Below are 24,522 nucleotides of genomic sequence, written 5' to 3' on the forward strand. Positions count from 1 at the left end.
GATGTGGTTATCCCCAGGTCTTCAATTGGCGGTTTTTTAGAAATGTTAAAATCAATTTTTAGAGGTAATCCACCTCCTTCTTCATAAATAATTAATAATAATTTATATTTCCAAATGTCAAAGTTTTGCGTAAGTTTTCTAAAATCGCGCACAAAATAAAATTGAGGTTAGTTTGAAGAAGAAAATGTTGCAGACTGAGAAAATATATGAAAAAAATGACAAACTATAGAGAAAAATGTACTTGGTTTTTGAGGAATTTATACATGATTTGCAATATTTTTTGTAAAATGCTATTTTTTGTTGAAAAAAAAAAAAAAATATTTTATATATCCATCTGGTATTGGAAATAATGTTTATTTTTGGGGCATTTCAAATTCATTTAAATGTATGTATGTGCTACCAGCAATATGTGTGAATATTATTAAAAAAAAATTCCTAAAAACTAAAAAAAATATTAAATTGAAAAAAATAATAATAACAAAACATCCTATATTTTTATGTATAATATTTATGGTTAAAAGTATAGAAAAAAACAAAAAATATATAATACATACACATATATATATATTTTACCATTAACATGTCTATAATTAAATTTGTTTTACTGTTTGTTTTTTTTTTATTATTATTTACCAACAAGTTATTTAATTTTGTTTCTTTTTTTCGTGTTTTGCAATCTTTGAGACAACTACTTAATAGTTTTATTTTTGTTAAATTTCAATTTTTATATTTTCAATTTTTATGTTTAGGTGTTTGTGATTTTTTGTTTTTGTTTTAAAGCATAGGTACAAATGAGTAGAAAAATACTTATACAAATTATCAATGAGGTGGAGGAGAAGGGGAGAAGGATGTATTGGAAAATGTTTTTATTTATATCTGTAGGTATTTTGTGAAATTGCATTTGCATATATGTATGTTCTAGGGGGGTTATGGAGTATGTAATAATACATATGTGTGTCTTGCTGTTGTTGTTCATTGCATTTTGTTTGTTATAATTTAAGGTTTCCTTTTCAGTTTTTTATTTAATTTTGGTTTTTATTTTTATAATGGCAACAAGTAATCCCAAAAAAAATCAAAACCAAACTTTCAAAAGCATTTGAAAAGGGTAATTCAAATGTCTAGTATGTCATATTGCTTGGAAATTGAACAATGCTATCATCTTCGATTATGCATCTGTTTTATAACATTGTGAAAAAAGCAATTTTGAAATTGTTTTTAGTTTTCAAACACAATAAAGAAGTATGGTAATTTAGATTTGCAACCATATTGTACACTTATAAATGTATAAAAAACACTGTTATACAATTTTTTTTTTTTTTTGTAAAAATTGGATCTATCCAATCCAATTTTTTTTTTAATTTAAATTTTTAAATCACTTTCTAGGACATTTTTGAAAGGTTTTTTTTTCAGAACCATGTTTTAATGATACGCTTTAGATTGTGTACTTTTATGCCTTTATTTCCACATATCGGAGTCCTTCAAACAATTAAATCGTTTCTCGGACATGCAAATTTCGGACAAATCACTTTTCAGACGATTGATAGTGGGATTTTTAGATTTCATGCTTAAATACATTTTTTTAGTTTTCTTTTCTTCAACCACTTTAAACCCGTCCGTCCAGTGATTCTTCTGGAATTCGAAACCTCAACGAAATTCAGCTCAGATATACAGAAATACCAATTCCCATGGTATTCTATGTTTCTCAATTCTCTGGCTCTAGACTTTAACATGATTTGCTGTATTATTTTTGTTATACAGTATTCTGAAAAGTAGCATTTTTCAAGAAAGACAAGCGGCAATCATTTCCTACTATATGAATATATTTTGTAAATTACGATCTCCCATCACTGGGTGGACCATAAGTTAAACAAAACAAATTACATTGATTAAATTTCTTAAAATGTTTAAGCAGAACTCTTTTCCATAAAACTTAAAAAAAATCCAGAACATATAATAGAAAATTGCATCTCCTGCTACTGAAAATACGCTCCACTATTTCCAATTAGAATTCTACAGAAGTGGTTGGCAAGTACATGTGTGCCGTAGTTGCCAACTAAATTAAGTTGTCATAATAATCATTCTTCATAACATACGATTGTCTGCTAAACTTTCCATTAGTGCAAAGTTAATAACGGTAAAAATTCTTTCTCTTTTCTTAGTGAGAGTTTTATTGGTTGAAAAAAAAAAACGGTAAATGTTTTCTCTTTTTGGTGGCAACAAAACATTGTCAACCACCTGAATAAAATACCTATCTCCATTTACATTAGCTTGAGCTTGTGTCTAAAGAAAATTCCACAAATGCAAAAAAATAGTCATATAACTGCAATTGATGTAATGGAAATTGGCTTGAGATGAGATTTTACTTATATTTTTTTATTTTACTAACAGACAATTTCTAGTAAAAAGTGTTATATTTTGGGTTAAAAGACAGACCTATTGCCCTTGACAGGTAAATGCAACATTGTCTGAAGTCGAAAAAGGCAGATGTTATATTTGGAAAAATAATTACCAGCGAAATAGGTAGCTAAATCGCACTAAGCAGGTATTTTAGAAAAGTACCAAAGTGTTTTAAAATAACAAAATTTTACGCACAGCAGTTACCAAAAAACATTTGTTTGATTGAAAACAATTACAATACATTGTAGAACAGTGTTTGATATACTATTTTGTTTTTCTCAGTAAAAGAAAAATAACCATACTTGCCGTTTGCGCATGCGAAATGGGTGAATACTGCTCTTGCTGCTGTTATTGTAGTTGTTATTTTAATAACTGCCATATTGCTTGCATAGATGACGACGACAACAATAGTGGCCGTATACCTTTGCCAATTCATCTAATCACACAAGATACACATAGCTTTGAAGCACTTATACAGTCGTCATGACAAAATGCTCCACACGACTGACAAATGACCATTGCATTTAAGGAACAGGCACAATTATGTCCATCTGAACTGTTGGTATTTGGACTGCTGTTGCTATTACTACTACCACTGTTACAGCCACTGTCAATAGTATGCTGATGTGAATGTTGAATTTGTTGTGTTGTGGTTGTTGTTGCGGCGACGGCAGCTGAATTTCGTATGCCACCACAGTTTATACCACCCGCCGGCATAGCAGAGGCTGTGGTTGTTGTTACAATGTAATTACCACTGGCATCCATTAAGCCTGATGTTGTTGCATCACCAATGCCTTCAATATATAGATTTCCTAAAAGTAATACATAATATTATTTACAAATGTTTACATTATTTCTTTAATTTAATCATTTAGAGTATGACTCTGCATGTCGAAAAAAAAAATAATAAATTCTGTTTTTTAGCATTTAATTAGTTCAATTTATTTCAAAAATGAACGAATTCTTTGTATTTGTTTTTTTTTATTTTTTTAATTTAAAAAAATTAAAAACTAGAAAAGTAATTTTCCCCTGTTTTTTTCCTAATTTAATTTTTGGTGATGGCAATTGTTTGATGTTTTAAGTAGTGTGAAGCCTCCCTAGTGCGTTGGCAACACCGTTTAACGATATTTGCAGAACAACTGTTTTTTTTTCTAATTTCATGTGTATGTGTATTTCCATAGATTATTTAGTAAAATTTGTTAGATAATAACTTTTGGAATTGAGCCATTAATATAATATATCAAAAGTATTATGTTTGATCATGATTTCAAAGCTAATTATTATATATCATATCATGTGAGGCCTCTTTATGTTTTGGCAACACCTATTGATGAGAGCAATTGAAAAGCCGTTTACAAAGAATTTTGTTTTTTGGCGTTACGAAAACGTTTATATGTTTAAAAATTATGTTAAATTATATTAAAAGAAAATATAAAAATGTTTTGAGAACGAAATATAAATAAATAAATGCAACCACATTTTATATAAAAGCGTTCCATTTGGATTGGCAACTCTGTTTTATGACGGTAAATGGTAAACAGTTTTTGGCGGCATTTTTTGTGCTCAAAGACATTTCTATTCTTGAAATATGAAAAACAACACCGATATTTGCAAATTTATATATTATCAAATCTTAATAATAACCCAAAAACTACAAAATAAAGTGATTTACAAGGCCTGTGATTCGCATGTTGCAAAGCCAAGGTCTGCCACCTTGGACACTAAGTAGTAAGACCCAACGCCCCACAAAATCAATATTCCCATTGCCTGCATCTCAATTAATACTTAAAATATTAATATTATTTCTTTCAAGAAAATCTGTGACGATTATACATTCCCGAACTGTTGCCCAGGAACCCTTCCTTACCTAGAATAACAATTTATATTTCCCAAAAAGCTTTCAAAACTCACCTGTGGCTATATTTCGCCGCACAATTTGTGTATTGCCAGCGGCATTTGGTGTGGTTGTCGTACATACTGTTGTATTGTTATGAATATCTTGCAGTGAATTCAACAAATCTACATCTACTGAGGCAGGACGCCCGCGTCCAGTTATACCATTCATGCCATGAAGTTGATTCTGCAAAATTTTGTTTTGGATTTTAGGTATTATACATATAAAAAACTGTTTTCTTTTAGTCTAACCTGATTTTGAGGAACTGGTGGAGCACTGGAAGCACGTGGAGCTTGATTGTCGGCCGCACCAACATTGGCACGATGGTAAAGCACATACTGTCCATTGCCGTTGTGATGAATGTCGTGTGTTGTTATGTGTTGACCGCCACTGACAAGCTGTGGTTGTTGCTGACCGCCAGCAGATTGTTGCATTATTGTCACTTTTTGGGCAACCCCACTAACAGGTGTGGCAACGGCCGTTAAATTGGCATTTTGTAACACCGCTGTGCCCTGATTGGCAAAAATGTGACGTATTAGGGTGGGTGATGATTTTCGTTGGACATATTTTTTACGTGGAAACCCCATGCGTGGACCAATGACCTAAAAAAAGAAGAAAATTTTGAAAATTGAATGGGTATAATTTCCAAATAAGTTTTGATAAAACCTACCTTATAAACCCCCGGTCTTCCCACACCCATGACATTGCTGGGCAAGGCTGTCGCTGTTGTATTGTTTGCCGTTAACGTATTTATGATTACGTCTTCTGGGGTCTTGAGATTTCCTGTGGCCGTTGCCACCACAGTCGTTGTCTTGGCTGTTGTTGTATTGGCATTCGAAGTTTGTTGCTGCTGTTGTTGTTGCTGGCTCAACAATGCTGATGGTGGCCTCAACTGAGCCTTTAAATTTTCCCTATTGGGGCTATTTTGTATAACCGCCTGACATATCTGATAGCTGCGCTCAATATTTACCGCCCCAGGTGGCAGTTTATTGGTTGTTGATTTCCTCCCCTTGCCAGTGTTCGAGGCCTTGGCGGCTGGCCTTTGTTGAGCAATGGTTGTAGGCACTCCAGATGGCGCAAATGTCTTGAGTACATTGACATTTATGTTTGTTGTATTCAGATTGTTGTTGGTGTTGCTATTGTACAGTGCATTGGAGGCAGTGGACGGAATGGCAACTGTGTTGGAGCCGGCGGTGGCAATACTTGCAGGAATTGTGGCATTACGCGGGCCCATAGATATAATACTTAGCTGCTTTGAAATGAATTTGGGAGTTAAGGTGGTGGTGGTGGTGTTGTTGCTGTTGTTGGGATGCGTTGCAGATGAAGATGGTGATGATGCTGCGCCTGTTTGGGAGCCATGTGATGATATCGATGATTGATTGTTAACATTTTGAAATGGATTTAGGTGATTTTGTTGTAGTTGTTGCAACTGCTGCTGCAGCTGAATTTGCTGGGAGGTTAACAAATTATTAGAGTGCTGCTGCTGTTGTTGTTGGTGGTGTTGGGTGGGAGAAGAGTTACTTAAATACTGCCTGGCCTGACCTGTTATATTGTGTTGCAATGGTGAGGCTTGATGTTGTTGTTGTGCTGGTGTTTGTTGTAAGGAAAACTGTTGAATTTGTTGATGATGTGTTGAGGCATCAATGTGGGGCTGTTGAACCACTCCAGCGGCCGCAGCAGCAGCTGCCGCCGCCAGAAAATGCTGGCCATTTGTGTTATGTATTACCGGCAGTATCTTCTGGGCCAATTGTTGCCTTTGTTGTTGCCGGGCGGCAAATGTTACGGAATTTGCCGGTTGGGCAGCTAAAACGGCAGCCGCTGCTGCATTCGTCTGGGGCTGAAATGAAAATCGTTGAGCAGCCTGCTGTAATATCTGCTGTTGTTGTATTTGCTGGGTTGTGGTGTGGGCAGCAGCAGCATGATGATGATGATGTTGTTGTGCTGGTGGCGATGGTTGCACCAAAAAATTGCCAATAATTTGACCATTTGAATCAACCAAAATTTGTCTTTGGGGTGGAGTGTTGTGAAGAGATTGTGGACTGGGAATTTGCTGCTGTTGTGCGGCATGATGTTGTTGCTGATTTTGTAGAGATTGGTGCTGCTGCTGCTGTTGTAACTGCCCCAAGGTGTTCGGTGCAATGTTGGGCGTTGTCAGACTGCCAGTGCTGCTGGAGCTGCTGCACATACTAATGTCATTCATGCTGTCATTGGAATTGGTGTTGGTGGTTATCACCGTGCTAGTCACTTCCATTTCTGTTATGGACATGGGGACATCGGTGGCCATCATTTCATTAGAGGAAGTTAGCTGTAAAACACAAACAACACACAAATAAATCGAAGCACTTAAACGCATACGCCATGAACTGCACTTACCTCTCCAACATATTCATTGATTTGTGAAAGTTCCTGTTGTTGCTGCTGCTGTTGCTGGTGGTGTTGCTCCAGTTGTTGCTGCTGCTGCTGTTGATTATGAAAGGCATCTTCCAATTCGGCAGTCTGCAATTGTTTTAGCTGTTGCAGCTGCAGTAATTGTTGATGTTGTTGCTGTAATTCATCAACTATGTCCCGAACGGCATTGCTGGCCTCCATATCCTCAACATCATCGTCATCATCGGGAACCTCTTCTATTGTATGTTCCTCTTCTACGACGGCCTCATTGTGGTGATGATGCTCCTCCATTATATTATTTGCATCGATCTGTATGTTATGATTATCTTCCTGAATGACAACTTCATTCCCAGCCGTCGATGTCTGTTGCAAGATATTGCAATAATTGCTGGATTGTGGCTGCTGCTGCTGATCATCTGCGTTTTGTATTGAGGATGAGGATGACGGCATAGCAGCAGTATTTATGCCCAACTTGAGGCCTCCAAAATTCCAATCATGATTCAGATGGTGAAAAACATCACTTACTGTGGGCTGTTGATGTTGTATGGCCTCAGCCGAAGCAGCGGCAACAGAGACGGATTGCGTTGATGCTGGGTTTGTTTGTGTCGAATTCTCCTTGAGGATGTTGGCTGGAGCCAAGGATACAACAGATGTTGCCACTGCTTTAATATTATTCAATGGGTTCGAAGACGAAGATGAAGGCGCTGTAAAAGATGCTGTCGTGGATGCCAGTGTAGTTGTTGAGGTCAATGGCAAAGAATCGGCCGATAATGAAGATGATGATGTTGTTGTCGTTGAAACAGCCGATGATAATGTTGTCGTCGAGGTCATGAGATTACTTTCGTCTGTGGTTTCATCGGGTATAATAACTAAAGGTAGGATACAATTGTTTAAAATTGGTTAGATATAGAGGTAAAAGAGAAAAAAAGGTTTTAATGGCTAAAATGGGATGATAAAGTGTTTTAAGACTTACTGCGATGAAATGACGAACAAAACAAATGTGGAGATACAGTCGAACAAAATTAAAATGTATTTGGTATTTAAAAATATAAGTTATGGCAAGGCGAAAGCAAAAAAGGGGCAAACGTAAATCTAGGGTCTGCTTTAATGGGTTGGTATTATCTACTAATTTATTAGTATAGTTTTCTATGCTTTGTTATAATACCAGAATTCTTAATTATCCTCTAAACCCATGTAACATTCCTTAGGGAAAACAGGAAGGACAACGAGTGGAAAAAAAATATAACGTGCACGTGTTGTTCTGTTGCTATTTGGCGACTTTTAGGGGCGAGGAAAAACAACCAGTGATTATTTTTCATAACTAACAATTAGGGTATACGTTTTCCTGGAGGTACGACTGGACTCACCTCAACCCATCCCTAGACAAAATTGGTGGGGATCGACTATATGAAAGCCCCCACCACTACCCGTAACAAATATACGTCTATTTTAGAAATTCGAAGGAATTGGTAGAGATACTTAATTTCGACCACAACCACCCCAAGATTAGTAATACCTTCACTTTTTTCTACTATTCTTTCTTTCTTCCACTTCCTTCATTAGGATGAACACAATTGAGCGGCAGCAAGTCTTCGAGTGGAGCTGTTACCAAAAGGCAACCGCGAGTCATTTAACCTAACATAACCCCAAGATCCTAGGGTCACATTCGACAGCAGGTATCAACGACAAAATGAAAAGTAGAAATAAATTCCAATTGTGGATCTCTTATAAAGCGATAGGTCGGCGGTTCCAGATAACATTGCTATAGAGTGGGTATTGTGACATTGATAGGTATTAAATATAAAATCGGGAGCTATATCCATATCCAAACCGCCTCTAAATTAACGGACTTCAGAGATGAGAATGCAACTGAATGAGCAGGGCAAGGGATACTTTATTTCGACCACAACCACAACACCAAGATCCCGGGGTACGATTCGACAGCTTCTATCGAGGAACAAGATCAACAAAGAGAACGCGCTTGGGATACGGATTAGTAGATTTTCTTGATCTCTTAGTAAGCGCTAGGTACCCTTGTGGTTAGCTATGTGACTCCAACATAAAGATGCAGATGCCCTCCTCCATTGAGAACTCCATGACACAAAGCGACCATCTAATGAGGAGACGTAAGCTGTTCCCTGTTTGGAAGTCACCCAAAGCCTTATGATATAAGAGTGGCATAGAGAGAGCTTCTAGAAAAAACGCCTATCGGGAATATCTCTGAGTGGTATTTATTCTCCTCCCAAGCGTGTCAGGATGGACCTACACGATGTAGGTGGATCTTCAACCAATATAAAAGGAAATGAGGGAGATTTTAGACAAAAAAAAAACCCTATTGGACAGGTCTGAGTGGTATTCACTGATATTATCAACCATTACATTATGAATTCCGATCTCGGAGTCCACCGACCATCCATTACAGCTGGAGAATGTCGTTTGGCAGGAAAAACAAAGGAACTTTTGCCCCAATTATTGCAGTTGTTTAAATTCGTAACTTTTAAGCTTCCTCCACGCCAAACCTAAAAAACCCATTTTATTGGATTTTTGGCTATAGTCTCAAAGAGTAGCTATATTTTGAAATCAAGATGTAAGGAAAGATACGACCTACACGATATAGAGACAGAGATCCACCACTATAAAAGGAAATGAGGGAGATTTTAGACAAAAAAAGGCTATTGGACAGATCTATCCATTTCCGTGGATTCTTGGTAAGATTTTTGGCAAGGTCAAGATGTAAGGACAGATACCGATTAACGCCCCATATATACAGCTGCTACAAAATTTGATTTCATTAATAACCAATACACATTGTAACAATTTTCAACTGTATCCTTGTGAATTTCAAATTTTGATAGTTATATACATGTGTGTTTATTTTCATGCAACTAAAAAGATGGCGGGGTGTACATAAAATAAAATAAAAAAGTGCAAACAAAAATTTTATTTTCAAATTAAAAAAAAAAATAATTCAAGACATATCTACGTAATATTCATCCAGTGAATATGGGAATAGCAATTGGCAATTGTTAACAAACATAATCAACAATCCATATTTTTTGAATAATAATATTTATATAATTAAATATTAGTAGAATAAATAAGATGCCATGCCAACAACATAATACCAAAGCAATAACTAAAGCGTTATTCGTTCATGTGTTCTTAAGCCTAAGAAAAACTTAAAATTAAACAACTCCAAAAAAAAAAAGCATAATAATGTTAATGAGAACAAAAATGTTTTAGTGTAGATGCAGGAAACAAAAAAATAGGAGTGCATATTGAAAATAATTTTAATACATTCTTCTGTTCAGTTTTTTGTTGCTATATGGTAAATATAATCTTACCACGATCAAGGGAGTTAGTAAATAAAAAATCATCTTCGTTTACAACACTTTCAGCGGCAGCTGGTGTGTCGTCCACCGTTGCTGTGTCAGTAAGGTTGTTAGTAGGTTTCTCAGATTTAGAATCTTTGGAAAATTAAAGAAAGAAAAAACCGGTCAGAGAAATAGATATTCACAAAAGGATTAAGAAAAAAAGAAACCATAGCATGTCAGATTTATGGGAGATTTTGTGGAAAATCAAAATTCATTGACTTACCAGTACCACTGTCGTCAGTACTAACTTCAGCCGACTCTAATACGTAATTTTCGGCATCATTGAATTTCTGTTCGATAATATCTTCATCTTCTTCGTTGTAGCCATTGTTTGCCATGGCTGGGTTTTCATAGTTATCCAAGTTTAATGACAACTCCAATGTGGTGGTGGAGTGCTGAGATGAGTGTTGGTGGTGCTGCTGTTGTTGTTGGATATCTGGGGAGCTGGCCGAAAATGAAAAGTATTGACCATGGTCAGAATTTGTGTGGTGTGGAGTTGTTTGGTGGTTGGGCTCATTTTCGTTTTCATTAACATGTTGCTCGTGTTGTTGTTGTTGATTATCACAGGTACTGTTCACAGTTGTTGATATTGTTGTTGTTGTCGATAAATTGCTGGCAATGCTGGTGTTGGCAACATTAACATTTTGTCTATCATTTGTAATGGCATGGTCCTCCTCTTCGTCCTGATCTACTTCTTCTTCTTCGTCCGTTTCATCCTGGTCGTCGACCAAATTTTGTGTTGTTGGCTCACACACCATTACCTCGTCTTGAGTTAAATCATGGCATATAATTTCCCTTGCAGTGGTTTCTATTTTCAATTTTTTACTACTGCTGGGACCAGAAGCTTCCTCTTCTGCCTCCTCATGCATCTCATTCTCACTATCACTTTTGATTTCTATAGGAACATTACAGTCATCCAATATAATTTCACTTGCATCTTCTTCAGCTATTGTGGTGTCCATGATATTAGTGGCATTGGTGATTGTTGTATTGTTAGCGTCGTCTTTGCTAAAGCCCGTGTTTGGAGGACTGGCCGATGATCGTTTGGTACCACGTCTTTGTGATTCTTGGCTAGTTTTAAGGGCTAATGCCGATGTCGTTGGCTGTTCACAGGTGTAGTGGGGAGATTTGCCTTCCGATGCATTTCTATCCTTGGGTCTTCCACACTAAAATAAACAATAAAAAAGTAATTAATACTTAGAGAGCAAAAAATGAAAAAAATTATTGCAAGTAAGGAACCGCTGCGTGAATTTCCTGGGGAAGAGGGTCTAGATGAAGAGAACGGGAATGTTTAATTCTCAAACTAGATTTATTTTTGAGCAAATCGGTGGCTGCGAGGGATTTTTGTAACATTTATTATTTTTTGAGACTTTAGGGTTACATTTTTTCAATGATTCCGCCAGAAGAAGTAATGATAATTTCGAAAAATTTTGATCTAAATTGACCGATTCCCTTTAAAAATTGTCAATTGCCTTCAAAAAATTTCCACTTCCAAATGCGTATCTTGTCCCTGCTCTCCCATGTCCCTCCTTTAAAAAGGTTTTTCTCGGATTGCACTCGGATTCTTCCACTATTCTACTTACATTTTCTTGATTATTTTCAGTCTTTACATAGGATTTTTCCTGCTCCTGCTCCTCCTCCTTAATGTTACTATCTAAACAATCCTTGGCCTTTGCAAGTGATGAAGGGGTTTCCTTTACCGCAGAAGATGATATTGAAATGGGCACGACGACCTCGGACACAGTCACTGCCACATCTGTTGAACATGATGATATTGTGGAGGACAACGAGCATGTTGGTGAATTTGAGGATAATGCTTCGGTTTTTGATGAATTCGAGGCACTGGTGGTTGATGTGGATGATATTGATGTAGTTGCGTTATCGATTATTTCTATGGATTTATTGTTGTCAGCATCACTCTTCAGATTAGTGTTGGTATTGTAGGTGGTCGTGGTTGAGGTGGAGGTTGCGGAGGAGGTGGCGGTGTTGCTTTTATTATTCAGACAGTTACTTGCGGTTGCCCGATGGAATGATTTCTCACCCCAAATTGGTTCGAAATGCTTCAATTTCCAGGGATCTAGCTTGTTTTTCTCTCTCTCCGCTTCAGTTTTCAATTTCATCTGATTTTCCGGCGTAAATTCACCTTCCGAAAGACGTTCCCGCCATTCCAAACAGGCCCGAGCGAAAAATTCATTATTAAGACTTGATGGACCCAGTCGTATGCCTTCCGTTGGCACGGTATTCGCCGGATATTTATGCTCCATTTCAATTGCCTCGCGATCTACGCTAGGCAGTAATTGTATCAAATTGTATTGATATAAAGGTGGGAGCATGGTAAATGTTTGCTTATTGAGCAGAGCTCTCAAATTTGTGGATGCCAAAATAGAGTCGGGAGTTTCCAAATCAATTTTACCATCCTTGGTCTGTTCAATTTGTGCCGCTGTGGACATTTTCTTCGATGATCGCCGTCGAGGTTTGATACTGAACCCGGGTATGGATGCCAAAACCTCGCGCATTGTTGAAGCTTGAGTTGTTGCAGTGGCAGGGCTGGTGGTACTCTGTGTTAAAGCTGCAGCAGCAGCTGCTGCAGCGGCGGCCGCAGCAGCTGCCGCAGCTTTTGCTTGCTGCTGTTGCTGTATACGTCGACTACTGCTAGTTCGACCCGAGGGACTGCTATTCACAACTGTTGATGAAGTATTACCACTAACCGTAGAACTCACAGCCACATTTGCTGCTGCTGTTGCTGCGGAGGGGCTTGTATTGCTGCTGGTGGTTTTCTTATCAGGTAGTATGGGTTTGACAATAATTCGTGGTACATGGCGTCTAAAGAAACAAGTGAAATAAATTATTAAAACATATCAAAAATTTATGTTTTATTTACCCTTACCTTAGACTATGGGAATGCTTTGATGTTGATGGAGCACTACCAAGCGAATCTTCAGTAGAGCTGGTATCCAATGCCAGTGGATCTTTCTCATCCTCATCATCGATGACTGTTATGTGGCTGGTTGAGGCTTCCATATCGTTAATATTTGTTAAATAATTATTCAAATCTGAATCCGGTCCGGCATATGAATGGTTTATTGATGAATTGATAAACAATATTCTAGCTGTGGGTTTTTCTCGCAAAGTTATTTTATTGTTGGTTGTCGACGACGCTGATGCTGAGGAGCCAGTGTCCGTTTTCATATTTCGCATAATTAAGGGACACTAAACGAGTTCATTACTTCATGTACAACCAAAACAAACTTTGCAAAATGATTATCAATTTTCCGGCCAGAACACAGCGATAATTTGCTGCTGCTGCTGATATAGAAGGAAGTTCCTGTAAAAAAGTAAACAAAAAAGAAATCTTTAAATCTACCACAAGAAATCAGCAATCATCATTTGTAAAATTAAAATCATTTCTAAGCCACGGTTATATTTTTTGCCTTTGGCACCCTTGCAATCAGGTGTTTCCATTTCCATTCCATTCTTCTATTTCCGTGTTAAAAACACCAACGGCAAACAAACCAATATGTCCCTTCAAGATCTAAGATCTAATCGCTATATATGGACGTCTCTGTGTATCATGGAATTAAATTGGTCACTTCTAAATTCTTACATATATCTTACGAACATTTAGTAGTGTATTGCCGAATTACAATTTTAGGTTTTCTTTCTGTCCTCCTCCTCCTTCTCGTCGACGACGACGTCGTTGTCGTCTTCTTGTGGTAATAGTTTTCCTTCTTTTAACTTGATATTCTCTGACTTACAAATAAAAAAAAACTCCTTACAGTGATGCCACACATCGCTATTACTGCGAGAACAACAATAAAACGTCACGGGCCATGACAAAAATTACAAAAAGTCAATTGAAACTTCTTAATTGCATTGCAGGTTGTTGTTGTGCTCGTTTTTTACCTAAATTACCTTTTCAGTAACTACAAAATCCCACAGCTGTAGAACATTTATGTAAGGCAACAACAATGAAAACAAACAGCAAGTAGAGGATATGTTGCGAAGAAAAAACGCCACTTTGTTTTTGTTTTGCGTTCACAAAATATGGCAACACCCTGTCGTTTTATATTTTTCTTTTGTATTCGCTTGTTTAACACACAATTACAACAGCAGCAACAACAATTATTTTCGCTTCCATTTTACTGCTTCATTCACTTGTTTCTCACAAAATGCTGATGGGCCTTATGCATGAGTTTCTTAATTTAAAATACATTTTCATTTACTTAATTTCCAAATCCTCTAAATACTGGTTTGTTGGATTTGTTTTTTTCTTTATTTTTCATTAACCTTCTTTACACTACGTTTTACACACAAACAAAAGATAATTTTTTGTCTTTTGCTTTTACACACACACGCACACAGACCCTCATTTTAGTTGTACTTTTACACTATTTTCTTTTTGCTATTATTTCTTACAAATTCAACAAATTGCTGTTATTTTTAATAAATCAATCATTTATTCTCTGCTTTTATGTGTTATTTTAAATCCATATTTTTATTTTTTTTTATATTTATCTTCTTTTTTCCGTAGAATTTATCCCGTTCACCAAAAATACTCGAGATACGAAAAATGACCAGTGTTGCCAGTCGTCCGTAAATATATTGTCATTGCATTTGTAATGTCATTGTAGCGATTTTTGTTTCAGTTGCGTAAAAACACAAAGATAGGCATTAAGTGTGATATACATTAGGAAATTGACAAAAAGAAAAAACGCGAAAACTGAATCTTACATATGTTGTGATAGGTATTTTCCTACAAGAGAATTTCTTTCTTTTTTCAAAAATTTGAAATGAATACACACAAAACAATTTAACATAAAAAGCCATACAAATAAAAAATAGAATTTATTGGTATTTATGGGCTTGTTTAAATGACATGATCTACCTCGTGCTACCATGGTAGAAGAATACAGGTAGTCGCTTCGACACAGCTGCTGGGACAATGAACTGTCAAACCGATTTTGGACATGAAAATGTTGAATAAAAAATTACTAAAATTTGTAAAAATTGTTGAGAAAAGCATATTGTAACAACCTCCGATTTGCATCGTATAAGAAAATATATAAAAATGTACTTATTTTTGACAAAACAATTTTAAAATTTTGATACATCAATGTTCGCAAGCGTTGATGCATCTACCTATATTCTTCTATCATGTCGTGCTACGAACCATGAAATGAAGACACCTTTTGAATATGTACAAGTTATATTAAATTAATTAGTAACAAAAATTCATATTTTCGACGTTAATGGGGTAATTGTGTATGAAAAAATAAAAGTGGTAAATATTCAATTTTGATAGTGTGTCTATTGGTTGCTTCAATTAGAATATTGAATGTGAAAATAAAAATCGTAGTAGAATTAAGAAGGTCAAATCATGCGATCATATGTTTAAATTTGTATAAAAATATACCTTTGACAGTGGTAACATAAGGAGGTAGAACATCTTCGTAAAACTAAAGAAATACAGCTCTGAGGCCATACCCGCTTCCTGACAGTATTACTCAGAGTTATATGTAACAAGTTGTTTTCATTTACTTGATATTATTTGTTTATTTTTAAAATGAGTCAAATAGCGCGAAAGATGAATGAAATGCCTAGATGTTCTCTCAAAAATGTGATGCTAAATGTTTAATCTTTCAATTCCATAGTAAATCTGGTTAGTATCATTAATGCGCCTCCCGAAATTTAATATTCTTCCAAACATTGATTTTGAAAATATTCGGTTTTTATTTTTCAAAACAATAAATACATACTGAAAATTGGCAGAGGTCGGGCACATATAGAAAAAAATTTAATCATCTTTTAACTCTACCTTACCTTTTTATTGTATCTTTGACAACGTTTCATCATGAAAACATATTTTCAGGAATCCTTTGTATATACAAAATTCAGATATGGGGACCTAGTCTTAAATTAGTTAAATTTTAGAAGGTAAACTATAGAAAATGGAATACAGAAAGAATATGCTAATTTGAAATGACTATCTTCTTAATTCTACCAGGATATATTGCCTTTTATTGTGAATGTGAATTTTTGCAACGCAATTTAATAAAGTCCTACAAAATTAGTATTATTATGGCGAAAACGTGCATATTTTTGTGCGTAACGTACCTCACGGTAACATTTTCAAATATAATGAAGTCATTGGAAAAAAACAAAAGAACAAGGTAAACAAACTAATAATATCTTAACAATAATTATCTCTAATGGCTAACCCTCTCTGTTGTAAACACAATACAACCAAGTGCAAGGAAGCATTCGGGATATTAATTCACTTGAACATGCCACTATTTATCACAAATGGTATCATTATATTTGAATGTCAGCTATGAAGAAGCATTGTTTACCTCGTCTAGTGGGACTCTCATTCACTTGAAGTGCCACTTTTGTTATCTTGTGAAGAAGCAGCGCTCAATTTTCTCGTATTTTTGTTTGTTTAAAAAACAATGAATTAAATTAATAATTAAATAAAGAGTTGATCGCAAAATCTCTGAAAAGACATGTTTTCCGTGTGTAAACAATCTCACCCAGCCACTGGTGTGGAATTTGCAATAACTTGCCGGTTCTTTAACAATGTCGATGAAAATGTGGTTGTTGCCGGTGCCAACATCCTCAAGGTATATCGAATTATACCCAATTTAGATGTATCACAGCGTCATTCGAAAATAAATCCCAATGAGTTACGAAATCCTCCCAAAATGCGTTTGGAGTGTTTGGCCTCCTATACCCTGTATGGTAATGTCATGTCGTTGCAAAGTGTTACTCTGACAGGATCAATGCGAGATGCTCTGTTGATTAGCTTTAAGGATGCCAAATTATCCGTGGTACAACACGATCCAGATACGTATGCCTTGAAAACTCTCTCGTTGCATTACTTTGAGGAGGAAGACATTAAGGATGGTTGGACGGGTAGATATTACATACCCATGGTACGAGTTGATCCTGATGCTCGCTGTGCCGTGATGTTGGTGTACGGCAAACGTTTGGTGGTGCTACCATTTCGCAAAGAAAACGGCATCGATGAAATTGAATTGGCCGATGTGAAACCGATTAAAAAGGCAGCGACAGCAATTATGTCTCGGACACCGATTTTGGCTTCGTATTTGATAGCTCTACGTGATTTGGATGAGAAAATTGACAATGTTTTGGATTTACAATTTCTGCATGGTTACTATGAGCCGACATTGCTGATTTTGTATGAGCCGGTAAGGACCTTTACGGGCAGGGTGGCCGTACGCTCCGATACCTGTGTTTTGGTGGCCATTTCCCTGAATATCCAGCAGAGAGTTCACCCTATTATATGGACCGTGACGGGATTGCCGTTCGATTGTTTACAAGTATTCCCGATACAAAAGCCCATTGGAGGTTGTTTGGTGACCACCGTCAATGCCATAATTTATTTAAATCAAAGTGTCCCACCCTATGGAGTGTCGTTGAACAGTTCGGCGGATCATAGTACCAGTTTTCCTTTAAAACCTCAGGATGGTGTGCGCATTAGTTTGGATGCTGCCAATATTGCCTTCATTGATGTGGACAAACTGGTGGTGTCTTTGCGAACGGGTGATTTGTATGTGGTAACATTGTGTGTGGATTCGATGAGAACTGTTCGGAATTTCCATTTCCACAAGGCTGCGGCAAGTGTCTTGACCAGCTGCATGTGTGTGTGCCAAAGTGAATATTTATTTTTGGGTTCACGTTTGGGCAATTCCCTGTTGCTGCATTTTACCGAAGAAGATCAAAGTACGGTTATTACTCTGGACGAATATGATGGTACAGATGGCAGTGGGGGAGGTGGCGGCGGAGGAGGAGCAGGAGATGAAAATCGCAAGGCCAGGCGCATTGAAGATGAAGAACTTGAGGTGTATGGTTCGGGGGCCAAGACCTCTGTACAATTGAGAAAATATATTTTCGAGGTTTGCGATAGCTTGCTGAATGTGGGCCCCATTAATTTCATGTGTGCCGGAGAGCGTGTGGAGTTCGAAGAAGGAGGTACCACGTTAAAGCCCCAGGCCAGTCAGTTGGCGGATTTGAAAATCGATATTGTGGCCTCGGTGGGCCATAGCAAAAATGGGGCCCTTTGTGTCTTTGCCAATTGCATTAATCCCCAGGTGATTACCTCCTTTGAATTGGATGGCTGCTTGGATGTTTGGACGGTATTCGATGATGTTAGTCGAAAAATGAGCCACCATGACCATCATGACTTTATGATTCTGTCACAAAAAACCTCTACTTTGGTCCTGCAGACGGGTGAGGAGATCAATGAAATTGAAAACACGGGCTTTAGCTACAATCAGCCCACCATTTTTGTGGGGAATTTGGGACAAAATCGTTTCATTGTCCAGGTTACAACCCGTTCGGTACGTCTGTTGCAAGGGAAACGTTTGATACAAAATGTACCCATAGACGAGGGAGCTCCCGTGGTTCAGGTGTCCATTGCCGATCCCTATGTCTGCCTAAGGGTGTTGCATGGCAAAGTCATTACGTTAGCTTTGCGCGAAACCAAGGGCACACCTCGCCTGGCCATTAATAAAAACACCATCAGCAGTGTTCCAGCGGTCATTTCTTTGTCGGCTTACAAGGATCTTTCGGGACTATTTACCACGAAATCCGATGATGTTTTGAATTTGACGGGTGGCAGTGGCAACTCCCTTTATGCCGGCCTGGGTTACATGAAGGCCGAGCCAAACATGAAAATTGAAGATGAAGAAGATTTGCTTTATGGTGAATCCGGAAATGCCTTCAAAATGAACAGCATGGCCGATCTGGCCAAACAGTCGAGGCAAAAGAATTCCGATTGGTGGCGTAGATTGCTGTTGCCGGTAAAATCCACCTATTGGTTGGTGGTGGGCCGTGAAAGTGGCACCTTGGAGATATATTCCATGCCGGATATGAAGTTGGTGTATCTCGTCAATGATATTGGCAATGGCGATATTATACTCACGGATTCCATGGAGTTTGTGCCGGCAAATCTCAACCAGCCGGATAATAAGCAAGGTATTCTACTGAATTGCATGCCCCAGCATACCAACTCCCCGTTGCCCTTAGAAGTGGCTTTGGTTGGTTTGGGTTATCAGGGAAATAGACCGCTGTTGATGATACGCACCCGTTTGGAGTTACTAATTTATCAGGCCTATCGCTATGCCAAGGGTCACATGAAGGTGCGATTTAAAAAATTAAATAGCCTCAATATGAGGGATGACAGCGGCGGCGATCAAACCATGGAAATTGATGATGATAGTTCGGAACTGGAATCGTATAATCTTCAAGAACGCTATATCAACCGGTTGAGATACTTTTCAAATATCTCCGGTTTGAACGGAGTCGTGGTGTGTGGCCCAAATCCCTATTTTATTTTTCTCACCGGCAAGGGGGAGTTACGGACCCACAAGTACACCAATGGTCATTTGAGGAGTTTTGCCCCCTTTAACAATGTCAACTGTCCACAGGGTTTTCTGAGCTTTGATACCAGCTACGACCTGAAGATTTGTATTTTACCTCCCTACCTGAGCTATGATTCTCCCTGGCCGGCACGTAAGGTACCGCTGCGTTGCACCCCCAAACAAATTGTCTATCATCGAGAGAATCGGGTCTATTGTTTAATTACCCAAACAGAGGAGCAAACAAATAAATATTTCCGTTTTAATGGCGAAGACAAGGAGCTGACGGAGGAGAATAAGGGTGAACGTTTCATATACCCCACCATGTCAAAGTTCACCATGGTCTTGATGAGTCCAGAGACGTGGGAAATTGTGCCGGATGCCTCGATTGAATTTGAAAACTGGGAACATGTGACGGCTTTTAAAATTGTCAAATTGGCCTATGAGGGTACCCGGTCCGGTCTAAAGGAATACCTTTGCATTGGTACGAATTTCAATTACAGTGAAGACATAACATCGAGAGGAAATATTCACATCTATGACATCATCGAAGTGGTACCCGAACCGGGCAAACCTCTGACGAAATTTAAGTTAAAAGAAATATTCAAAAAAGAACAAAAGGGTCCGGTGTCGGCCATTTCCGATGTTTTGGGTTTCTTGGTCACGGCCTTTGGCCAGAAAATCTATCTATGGCAGCTGACCGATGATGATTTGATTGGTGTGGCCTTTATTGACACCAACATCTATGTGCACGAAATTATATCCATCAAATCCCTGATACTGATAGCAGATGTTTATAAGTCTGTGAGTGTTCTACGGTTCCAGGAAGAGTTTAGGACATTGTCGCTGGCTTCGCGAGACTTTTACCCCCTTGAGGTATTTGGCATTGAGTTTATGGTGGACAACACAAATCTGGCATTTTTGGTTAGCGATGCGGAAAAGAATTTCATTGTTTACATGTACCAGCCGGAGGTGCGGGAGTCAATTGGAGGCCAAAAGCTGTTACGCAAAGGAGACTATCACTTGGGCCAGACCGTCAATACCATGTTCAGGGTACAATGCCATCAGCGGGGTCCTGTGCAACGTCAACCCTTTACCTATGAGAACAAACATTTTGTCGTTTATGGCACCTTGGATGGTGGCATGGGTTATTGTTTACCCCTACCCGAGAAAGTTTATCGTCGCTTTTTGATGTTGCAAAACGTTATGCTGTCGTACCAGGAGCATTTATGCGGTCTAAATCCCAAAGAATTCCGAACAATAAAAATGGCCAAAAAGCTGTCGATAAATCCAAGTCGTTGCATCATTGATGGCGATCTGATATGGTCATTTGCCAATATGACAGTGGCCGAACGGAATGAAGTAGCCAAGAAAATTGGCTGCAAGACAGAGGATATTCTGCAGGATCTATTGGAAATTGAGAGAATAACAACAGTGTTTTGAAATAATTTTTTACACACAACAAATACTATTAGTTTAGTAGTTAAGATCTGGCTGGAGCCAGCCAAAAATCAATAAAAATCTTTATATTGTATACATTCAATACAATCTTGTGGGGTGTGGAGTACGCAAGTACATGTGTTTTGTTATTACTATTAGTTAATAAAAAAAATCTACAATAATTATTCTATAAAATTTTGCTGCCTTGTTGATTAAGACGTTGATTCTGTTTAACATGGATTTGGCGTTTCTTTTCCTCCTTGAATGCCTCGGCGTTGGCTTTCTTTTCGATTCTACGTTCCTGGCGATATTCCTTGAGCAGACGTTTACGTTCTTTCTTCTCCTCGGGCGTCTCATCCTTGGGCCGTATGGATAGAACAGAAAGTGTGGATAACACAGATTTGGCACACAATGACTTGGGACCAGTGGCCTTACCATCCGCTTCGTTATCCAATTTGGCCAAGGCCTTGGCAGTCAATTGATTGCCATCACCATGTAAAACATGCATGGGCATGCCTGTCTTGGGATCAATTTCGATTTTATTAACCGTTGATGATGATGTGCTGGAATTCTGGCGACTTCTCCGTTTGGGCTCATCAATTAACTTTGGATGATTATAGATATTTGAATAGGTAGATAAAATTGATTCACAATCCCATTTCTTCTCCTTGGGATCTTCGACTTCCACCTCAACCAATTCCTCATCGGGATCATGGTCACCCTCAACAACTGTGGCATATTTCTCTATGCGTTTCTTATCCCATTCTTTGTTGTACTCCATAATTTCATTGGATTTTTTGAAAAGTTTATAACAACCCAAGACATAGGGATGTTTTTGACCCCAACTGCCCTCGATTTCTTCGGTGGCCAAGTCACCAAGTTCTGGATCATCATAGGTGGCATAGAAACGCTCAAAGCGGTCATCCAGCAGGGTTAGCTGTTCATTACGCCTTATCACACTGGAAGACATGGAATATTCTGTAAACTGGGACTTGGTATCGTCTTTGTCAAAACGTTTATTTCTCATTAAAGGACCCAGGCGATCCATCAGCTCCTCATCTTCCAATTCGGAATCATGTAAGTCATCTGAATCAAAGTCTTCGCCGCTCACATCGTCTTTATAATCATCATCATCATCGTAGTCTTCATCGTCGTCATCATCACCCTCACCCTCCATGGCCTTCAAAACGAAATCATCTTCCAGCTGATTTTCCTCGTCTTCGAAATCAAAATCATCATCCAAGGCCGCCACAACATCGGGATCCCAATCGGGTCTGGGTCCTGGTTGGGGTGCAGCTTTATTTAGCATACCCTCATCTTCTTCAAATTCCGTGGCAAACACTGAACTGGGCAAATTCAATTTGGGTGCAGTTGTAAGACGGTTTTCTTCAACACGTTTTCTGGCCTGATTTGGATTCTCCACGTATTCCCAAACGGTATCCATTTCGGGTTTTTTCAAATGCTGCAAATAGTTGTAGTCATCGTCAAAGTGAATGCCATATTTTTTCTGTTCCTCACGGCGTTTCTCCACATCGGCTGGGTCGTTGCTAGTCTGTTTCTGCGGCTGACGGGCACCAGCCTCAACGAGAACTCGCTGTGGAGCCTCGGAATCGGTGACCAGGGGATCATGTTGACTGCGATGTACCAAATGAAACGTCACAGCATTTTTGCGATCAATGAATGCCTTCTTTCCCTTACCCTGTAAAAATAATTTATAGTTTTTAGTAAAAAATAATCTACATTTTTCTTGTTTGATTGTTTATTTACCATTTTTGTAAGCTATTTGCAATTGAATTTGTTTTTTTAAATATTTTTTATGAGGATTCTTTAAAGTTTTTCAATCAACAATAACAAAACACATGTGGCCTGTGTTCGTACCTTGGTAACCCTGTCAACCTGTCGTTTGACAATTCAATGAGAATTAGAGCAGGCAACATCTCGATGATCGTTAAAGACGATATAAACGATACTATCGACGAAATACATTTCTTTCATACGGAGTGTACACACTATGATACAATCCATGGTAGAAGAATATAGACACTCGCAAATATTGATATGTCAAACAATTTTAAAAATATCTCCAGAAATAAATGGATTTTAAAAGCTTCTCTATTACGTCGCCAATCGAATTGTTATGATATGCTTTCTTCAAAAATTTTTACAAGTTCCGAAATTTTTCAATCAAAAATTTCAATTCCAAAATTGGATTGACAGCTCATTGTACCAGCAGATGTGCTGATGCGCCTACCTGTATCATTTTATCATGCTTCAATCATTACAATACAGGGTAATATAAAAAAACTGCAACAAAGTCAAACACCAATTTTTTTACATTTTTGTTTTTAAATTTTATTGAATGAAAGCAAAAAATGTCGGAAATAGCATCAAATTTTAGAATGAGTTGAGATTTGTTCGAAATTGGTCACCTATAACACGAATTAATTGCTGAGTCCTGTTGGAATGTCCAAGGTCTGGCTTCAAGGCTTTAATACACCCTCAAGAATATTTTCGCGATAATGTTAGGCATTTATTCTGATGCCACGGTCGATTAGTAAGAGCGGAGACCGACCGTCGGCTGTTATGGTGGCCCACACCATCACCATGGCCGGCGCTTGAGTTCTGTTGGCCAACAGAAGGTGCATATTTTCAACTGACTTCTTTGGCAAGTAAACGCGATCATTTTTTTGTTTACAAACTGCTGGACAACGAATGTTTTCTCATCGGAGAAACCCAAATTCGGCAGTTCACCACTTTGTATAAGCGAAGCACCTCTTTAGCTCTTTTAGGTCTATTTTCTTTCTGTTGCGGTGTAAGTTTTTGCTCTTTTTGGAATTTCAATGGCTTTACCCCCAGCTCCATTCATTTTTCAATATTTGCCGGATGGTATATTGCAATATGTTCAGCTCACTAGCCATTTTTCGGCCAATGCGAGGCGGGTTTCAATCGTCGCTACTTTTCGAAACATTTCTGCTGATGTTGCTGTTTTCTTCCGTCCACTTCCTTGACATCCGGCCTACACTACCAGTATTACGGTAACGAGCGATGGTTCGAGACACAAAAGATTTATTCACATTTAAATGCTGGATTGGTCTAACGATAGCCACTTGTGGTTTTTCGGACAAATATAAAGAAATCACACTATCACGCTTGAATCCCATCACGAATAATTTTTTTTTAAAAAATTCTCACCAAAATGCTTATGCAAACAATATAATGAGCTGTCACTGGAATAATTTTAACAGCTGTCGGACGAGTGGCTTGGCTGGTTGCAGTTTTTTCATCTCATCTCTGTATATGTAGTTGATTAAATTTCAAAAACACTACTCTGAAGCTAAAGTTCAAATTTGGTCTGTTCCAGAAATGAAAGAATGTACAATTTTTTACTATGATAATTGATTTTCCCTTTTTGAAATCGGAAAAAAAATTGCGTTACTTGTAGATTCTTGTAGGTTCTGGAATAGAGCAATTGTTGAAAAAAATGCAATAAGTTCTTTGAGATTTTTCTCACAATAGTTTAATTTTAGAGAAAATCGTAAAAATTGAGCAAATATTATGAAAATTTCGATATATTCCATAATATTTGCTCTGTGACAGAATCTGCAAGAATCTAGAGACTCTGCTTTTGCCCGTTTCAAATAATTGAGGC

General features: G+C 37.8%; 3 protein-coding genes across 9 annotated transcripts; 1 reads left to right on the top strand and 2 right to left on the bottom strand.

Moving 5' to 3' along the window:
* Positions 1-754: 754 nt before the first annotated feature.
* Positions 755-14,655, bottom strand: LOC131800954 (polycomb protein Asx-like). 7 transcript variants are annotated; one of them, XM_059118838.1, is made up of 10 exons: positions 14,277-14,655; positions 12,941-13,378; positions 11,637-12,876; positions 10,277-11,219; positions 10,024-10,146; positions 6,665-7,548; positions 4,962-6,596; positions 4,543-4,893; positions 4,309-4,477; positions 755-3,209 (listed from the first exon to the last, which is right to left on the bottom strand). In XM_059118838.1, the coding sequence occupies exons 2-10, from the start codon at positions 13,249-13,251 to the stop codon at positions 2,830-2,832; spliced, it is 6,036 nt and encodes a 2,011-aa protein (XP_058974821.1). In that variant the 5' UTR covers positions 13,252-13,378; positions 14,277-14,655; the 3' UTR covers positions 755-2,829. The 7 variants fall into 7 exon arrangements, with proteins under 7 accessions (XP_058974821.1, XP_058974816.1, XP_058974818.1 ...); XM_059118833.1 differs by having other exon boundaries at positions 13,966-14,655; XM_059118835.1 differs by having other exon boundaries at positions 13,957-14,655.
* A 1,716-nt stretch (positions 14,656-16,371) lies between these two features.
* Positions 16,372-21,000, top strand: LOC131800955 (cleavage and polyadenylation specificity factor subunit 1-like). Its single transcript, XM_059118842.1, has one exon. It carries the CDS (start codon positions 16,557-16,559, stop codon positions 20,874-20,876), a length of 4,320 nt encoding a protein of 1,439 aa, XP_058974825.1. The 5' UTR covers positions 16,372-16,556; the 3' UTR covers positions 20,877-21,000.
* LOC131800956 (protein LTV1 homolog) lies at positions 20,905-22,792 on the bottom strand. Its single transcript, XM_059118843.1, has 2 exons — positions 22,641-22,792; positions 20,905-22,572 (listed from the first exon to the last, which is right to left on the bottom strand). The coding sequence occupies exons 1-2, from the start codon at positions 22,641-22,643 to the stop codon at positions 21,061-21,063; spliced, it is 1,515 nt and encodes a 504-aa protein (XP_058974826.1). The 5' UTR covers positions 22,644-22,792; the 3' UTR covers positions 20,905-21,060.
* Between the last annotated feature and the right edge of the window lie 1,730 nt (positions 22,793-24,522).

Source organism: Musca domestica, unplaced genomic scaffold, assembly GCF_030504385.1.
Source record: "Musca domestica strain aabys unplaced genomic scaffold, Musca_domestica.polishedcontigs.V.1.1 133, whole genome shotgun sequence".
Lineage (NCBI taxonomy): Eukaryota > Metazoa > Arthropoda > Insecta > Diptera > Muscidae > Musca > Musca domestica.